Source organism: Lycium barbarum, chromosome 6 (assembly GCF_019175385.1).
Source record: "Lycium barbarum isolate Lr01 chromosome 6, ASM1917538v2, whole genome shotgun sequence".
NCBI classification, from domain to species: Eukaryota; Viridiplantae; Streptophyta; class Magnoliopsida; order Solanales; family Solanaceae; genus Lycium; species Lycium barbarum.
Genome location: NC_083342.1, coordinates 17,758,379 through 17,765,029, shown reverse-complemented (window position 1 = coordinate 17,765,029; position 6,651 = coordinate 17,758,379). Strand labels below are relative to the sequence as shown.

At 39.3% G+C, this 6,651-nt stretch overlaps 1 protein-coding gene across 1 annotated transcript; it reads left to right on the top strand.

The window, feature by feature from the left end:
• The first annotated feature begins 4,210 nt into the window (after window positions 1–4,210).
• Window positions 4,211–6,016, top strand: LOC132643887 (uncharacterized). The gene is made up of 3 exons (XM_060360415.1): window positions 4,211–4,430; window positions 4,731–4,954; window positions 5,279–6,016. The coding sequence occupies exons 1-3, from the start codon at window positions 4,211–4,213 to the stop codon at window positions 6,014–6,016; spliced, it is 1,182 nt and encodes a 393-aa protein (XP_060216398.1).
• Window positions 6,017–6,651: the final 635 nt, after the last annotated feature.

Below are 6,651 nucleotides of genomic sequence, written 5' to 3'. Positions count from 1 at the left end.
GGGGGTTCTTACCGGTACCACCCTGGGGGACCCACGGAGTCCATGCGCTCACTCAATCCATGATTTCAGAACGCATATCGGATATCGGACTCTCACGTCACTCAAGTAAAATCGAGCCTTGCTCATCAAAGTGTTTCATCTAGTATCATCAGTATCCTAACAGTATATCATGAAGAATGAGAGTGCGTTCAAAGCAGGTATCATCATCAATTATCATGCTCAATATCACAAGTATCAATAATGGGTACGCCAATCAATTTATCTGAATCACAAGTACCAGCGGTGGGTACGCCAACAACATCGAAATCAAGATGGTAAAATAGAATCCAATGTCCACCGGCAACACATGGCATCAAGCCCACACAATAGAACAATCAATTCACAGTACGATGCTACCACTTTCTCTATCCAACATTCCTATATGATAGATCATCTTCTACTTACAAGACATAACTACTACCAGTCTAGAATTAGATTGTTATCGTTGATGTATTTTGTCCTTCCAATTATCAACTAGAACCACTATTAATAACACAACCCAAATTAATCGCATATTATGGAATTCCTCATCATGACACATAGAAAATAAGTATCATCCACTACTTTCAAGTCACATAAATCCACTGATACTCACGAAAACCAAATTAAGAATCCTAAAGAATCTACAGGCCACAATACCAAACATAAAAATCACACAACAATACCATCCTATAATTCCATCCCAATACTCCAATTCCTATGCATCCATTCTTCGTTCCTTCTAATACATGAATATGGGAAACTAACCGGAGTCTACCTGTAATGACCCCTTTTGTCGTTATAGTTCTTTCGACATTTTTGCCCGTTCCCGAGCATCGATTAGCTTGCTTTTGACCAGAGGAGACCGTTGATACGCTTCTCGAGGTGCCCAAACCGAATTCGGGCACCTTTGGTGAAAATAAAGGCTTAAAGTGAAAAATGGTTGACCTAAAGTTGACTTTTGAGCAAACGGACCTTTTTCAGAATTTTGTCGATTTAAAGATATCTGGATGATTGTTTAGAACTTGTATGGGTATTTGGTTCGGCTCCTAATGCATTCGGATGCATTTCGGGACTTAGGATGGAAAATTGGAATTAAGGCATTGGGGGTTGACTCAGTCAACAAGGCCTCCGTTGGAAATTTTTAGACCACCATCGTGTTCGCAGCGTACTTTTGTGTGGGTCTATGTGTTTGGTTTTTGAATAGATGGCCTCGGGAATAACCCTGGATTTCGTGCACATGATGTAGCCTAAACTCTCTCGGCGCACGTTAGCATAACGTGCACCATACCATAGGTAAGAGAAATATCACTACAACGGTGCCAGAAAACATGTCAAAAAGTGACGGAGGTAAGAAATTAACTCAAATGGAGGGTCAAAAGCAACAGAATCAAGGAGGTTCACCAGTTATTAATACAGGACCGGCAACACTAGACATGAGAACGAGATCTCTTAGTGAAGTTCGGCAGCAAGGAGTTGTTAAAGGTGTTTCAAGGCAGGAAACACCCAGTAGGAATGGAGATAAAGCGGAAGACGAGCCGCAAGCTAGAAAAACAAACCTAGCTAAAAGCAGAGCAGTGCAGGCGAAGGAACAAATTGGGGAATGGATGATGGCAACTAGTACAGAAGGTAGTAGTGGGCGTAAATCATGGGCAGAGAAAGTGGAACAAGTGGAACAAAATGACAGCGCACAGCAACAACAACATGGTAAGAACACTGAATCACTAGCCTCAATATGGGATAACTTCGATATCTCAAAAATTACAAACGCAGGTTTCAAATTGGAATATGTGTGTCCAGAGTCTGAAGGGGATAGCCTAATTGTTGAAATTGAAGAGGAGGATTTTACAACTGAAATTGAATAGTGGAAACATGCTATTGTATGCTACGTGTTGGGTTCCCACCCCCTATTCTCTGTAATTAATGGGTACATTCAGCGGATGTGGGGGAAATATGGCCTAAACAAAGTGGTAATAATGCAAAATGGTATAATGTTGGTGCGATTTGATAACGCAGAAAGGAGAAATGAGGTGATACAAAGAGGTATATACCATTTTGATAATAAATCAATGATTGTAAAGGCATGGAATTCCGACATGGAATTTACCACAGAAGAACTGTATTTTGTTCCAATCTGGATCAAACTACCTGGGCTTGATTTTAAGTACTGGAGTCCTAAGGGGCTGAGCGAGCTAGGGAGCCTAATTGGAAAACCCCTAATGGTGGATAGGAACACTCAGAGGAAGATGGGGCTAAATTTTGCCAGACTTCTGGTGGAAGTGAAGATAGATGTGCCACTACCAGAGGTGATCCTGTTTAAAAATGAGAAAGGAAATGTCATAGAGCAAAAATTCACATATGACTGGAAACCCTCCTTATGCAAGTGTTGCAAGAAGTATGGGCATAGTGAGGAGGTTTGTAGAAAGAATAAAAAGAAAGAGGCAGAAGAGGTAAATCTTGAAGGGGATGGTGGAGAAGAATAGGCAATCTAACCACAAGATGAAATAAGGCAACAACAGCCAGTGCCAATGGATAATATTAGTGATGTAATTGTGAAAAACGTACCAGACACTCAGGAACATAGGATGGGGCAAGCACAGCAAGGAGGAAGGGGTGGTGAATGGAAGAAACAACAAGGTGGGGGCACATTGCAACCATATAGAAAGAGAGAGAAAAATAGAAGTGCTTACTCAAGAGGTAGGGGTAATAGCTGGGGAGCATTTCCATGGAATCAAGGTAACCAGGCGTAAGTCATAAATCCTTTCCAACCTTTAGATAAGGGAAATGGGGAGTCGAGCAAGGAAAATGCTGGAACTGGGAGGGGAAGTACTATATCTCCTCCTGGGGATGGTTAAGTTCATGGTATGGAATGTTAGAGGCCTCAATGGCCTGAATAAGCAGAGGGAGGTCAGACTCCTCTGCAATGAATTAGAACTGGGGCTAGTGTGTTTGGTAGAAACTAGAATAAAAAGCAACAAAGTGAAGTCAGTGGTAGAAAGAATGTATGGAGGTTGAGAGTACCTTAGCAACCATGAGTCCCACTATAATGGGAGGATCTTGGTGGTATGGAGACAAGATTGGTATGAGGTGGAGAAACAAAGTGAATCAGCTCAAGCTATGACATGCTTGATAACTTGTAAGAAAATGAACCTGAGGTTCACTGCTACCTTTGTGTATGCTTTGAATTTGAAGGAAGAAAGAAACGAATTGTGGAATTATCTAAGCCAACAGAACTTAAATACTTGTCTATGGGTGGAACTGGGTGACTATAGCTCGGTGTTGCGTGATGAGGATCGACTAGGGGGTAATCAAGTGACATATGCTGAGGTGAAGGATTTTCAGACATGTATGGACAATTGTGGCCTAATGGAACTGCAGAACACTGGCTGTATAAGTACACATGGAATGACAAACAAGAGGAACGAGTTTTCTCAAAGATAGATTGGGTGTTTGTAAATGGTGAGTGGAGAGACACTATGCCAAATTGTGTGACAAATGTACTGGCCGAGGGAATTAGTGACCATTGCTCGCTGGTTGTCAAAACACTGCGCAAGGCAAAACGAAGAAGAAATCATTCAAGTTTTGTAATATATGGAGTTCACACCATGATTTTAAAGCTATAATACAAGAGGGATGGAGTAGTCCAGTCAGGGGCTACAAGATGTTCTAGATTTTAAGGAAGCTTAAGATGTTGAAACAAAAACTAAAGAGGCTGCACCATCAAAATTTTAAAAATATAATAAATGAGGCAGAAGAGGATAAAGATGAAATGCTAAGATGTCAAGAAGAATTGTAAAAGAACCCTCTTGACATGAACCTACAGCAAAAAGAAAAGTGGCTTAGGGTGAAGCATAGGCAATCATCCAAACTAGCTGAGGAATTCCTGGTTCAAAGAAGTAAGGTGAATTGGATTAAAGTAGGGGATGCAAATACAAGATCCTTCTTCTCCATCCTAAAGTAGAAGACGCTAATTCAATCTGTTTGCCAAATCCAAGATGACAACAAGTAAGTACAGTATGAACCTGATAAGATAGCAGAGGTGTTTGTCAATTATTATCAAAAACTACTAGGTGAAGAAGGGGGACCAAGATGCCCAGCTTACCAGGGTTTCTTCAACATGGGGCCAAAATTTTAAGTAGAGCAACAATGCAACCTATTAAAGCCTTTTACTGATAAGGAGATAAAAACAACTATGTTTGGAATTAATGTAAATAAGAGTCCTGGATCGGATAGTTATGGTAGTGGGTTCTTCAAAGCAGCATGGAGTGTAGTAGGGCAAGATGTGTGTGCTGCAATACAGGAATTCTTCAAAACTGGCAAATTGTTGAAACAGTTAAATGCTACAATAATTTCCTTAATTCCAAAGGTTAGCAATCCAACAGATGCAACCCAATTCAGACCTATCTCCTGCTGTAATGTGGTTTATAAATGTATTTCTAAACTACTCTGTTTAAGACTTGCAATAGTACTGCCCCTGATAGTGAATGACACATAGGCTGCTTTTGTAAAGGGTAGATACTTGGTGCATAATGTGTTAATGTGCCATGACCTACTAAGACACTACAATAGAAAAACATCTTCTAGGTGCTTGACGAAAATAGATTTAAGAAAGGCCTATGATATGGTCAAGTGGGGATTCATCAAAGAGATGCTTGAGGGTTATGTTTTTCCTGCAAAGTTTAGTCACTTGATACTGATATGTATTGCTTCAGCAATCTTTTCTGTCAAAGTTAATGGTGATAGTTATGGCTATTTCAAAGGAAAACGGGGATTGAGATTGTTATTTGTTCTGCTCATGGAATACTTGAGCAGGGTGCTGAAGAAAATGAGTCAGCTACCAGACTTTAGATATCATCCTATGTGCAAAGAGATGCAACTAACACATTTAACATTTCCAAATGATTTAATGATTTTTTGTAAGGGTGCAGAATCTTCTGTAACAAGGCTAATGGAAGCATTAAAACACTTTTCATAAGTCACTGTTTTAGAAGCTAATTCAGGAAAATCTAGCATACATATGGCAGGGGTGGAGGAAGGCACAAATACCAAACTACTAGCAATCATTGGTTTTAAGATGGGAACCTTTCCTATGAAATACCTGGGGCTGCCTTTGTCACCAAAGAAGTGGAACAAACTAGATTGCCACCAATTAGTGTTGAAGATCACTGAAAAGAGCAGAGCAGTCTCCACAAGGCGTCTTTCCTATGCTGGAAAGTTGCAAGTCATTAATTCCATATTGTTTTCACTTCATAATTTTTAGGGAGCTATTTTTATCCTCCCACAAAGTGTATTGAAGGTAGTTGATAAGAAGTGTAGAGAGTTCCTGTGGGGAAGTAACAAGGAAGGAAGGAAAATGGCTCTAGTTTCCTGGGACACAGTGTGTAAACCAAAGAAGGAAGAAGGGTTGAATGTGAAGAGTAGCAAAAAATGGAACCTGACCTCTGTTGGAAAACTCATATTTCTGTTGATAACAAATAAGGAGAAATTGTGGGTAAAATGGATCCATGGAATCTACATGCAACCTAATGAAGATTTCTGGACTCATATACCATCTGGAAGCAGTAGTGGGTATTGGAAAAACTTAAACAATATCAAATTGGGGATGCAGCACTGGTACAAAAATGATAGATACATCCTAAGTGCAAATGGTATGTTTTCTGTCAATCAGAGCTATCTTGCAATAGTAGGACAAGGAGGAATCATTGATGCATATGAGGTCATCTGGAGTAGCTTGATCCTACCTAAACATAGGTTCATCCTATGGTTAGCATATCATAGGAAACTAATGACTAAAGATAGAATGGCAGACATGGGGATACAATGTGACAATGCAGAATGTGTGCTATGTGAGAAGCAAGAAGTGGAGGATGCAATGCACTTGTTTACAGAATGTCCATGGACAAGAGCAGTATGCACTGAGGTGCTGCAATGGGTAAAGGTGCAAATACCACTAGTGGAGACTAGGCTGGTCCTGCAAAGTATCAAGCAGAAACAATAGTGCAGAGTGAAGAAAGATGTGGTGGTTGTTGTATATGGTGCAGTAATATACTATGTATGGCGGGCCAGGAACTGGAAGATCTTTAGAGACGTGAATGTGAATACTAGTGCTGCAGTGCAACAAATCAAATTTGTGGTGAAGGAAAGAATAGGGCTGATTATAGGATCAAAACAGGAGAAAAAATGTATAGGCTTTCTTGAGTTAATATGTAATTAGCGATTACTGAGGCTTGTGATCTTGACACTCTATGGTGTTAAGTTTACAGGTGCTCCTTAGATTGTATTAATTGAGTTCGATTTGCTAATGGTAATAAGATTTTATAGTTTATTACCAAAATAAAAATAACCCGGGATTTCAACTGAAAACTTAGAAAATTGTGGATTTCTGGTATCTGGTGTTGACACCCAATTTTGTCCCGTCTCTCCTCTGAAATACCTATTTACGCTTCTAATATTTTTGACAAAAAAAAATAAAAAAAATAATAATAATAAAAAAAAATACACACACACACACACACACACACACATATATATATATATAGCTGTTATTATGATTATTATGCTTATTATTATTAAGTAATATTTTAACACACTTTAGTATAAAGTTATTTAAATAGGTCTTTTGTTTAAAATGTA

Coding starts and splice junctions, on each gene's coding strand:
- LOC132643887 (XM_060360415.1), top strand. CDS start 4,211: ATGTTTGGAATTAATGTAAATAAGAGTCCTGGATCGGATAGTTATGGT. Junction 4,431..4,730: donor ATTCAGACCTATCTCCTGCT/GTAATGTGGTTT, acceptor GTATTGCTTCAG/CAATCTTTTCTGTCAAAGTT. Junction 4,955..5,278: donor GTAAGGGTGCAGAATCTTCT/GTAACAAGGCTA, acceptor CATAATTTTTAG/GGAGCTATTTTTATCCTCCC.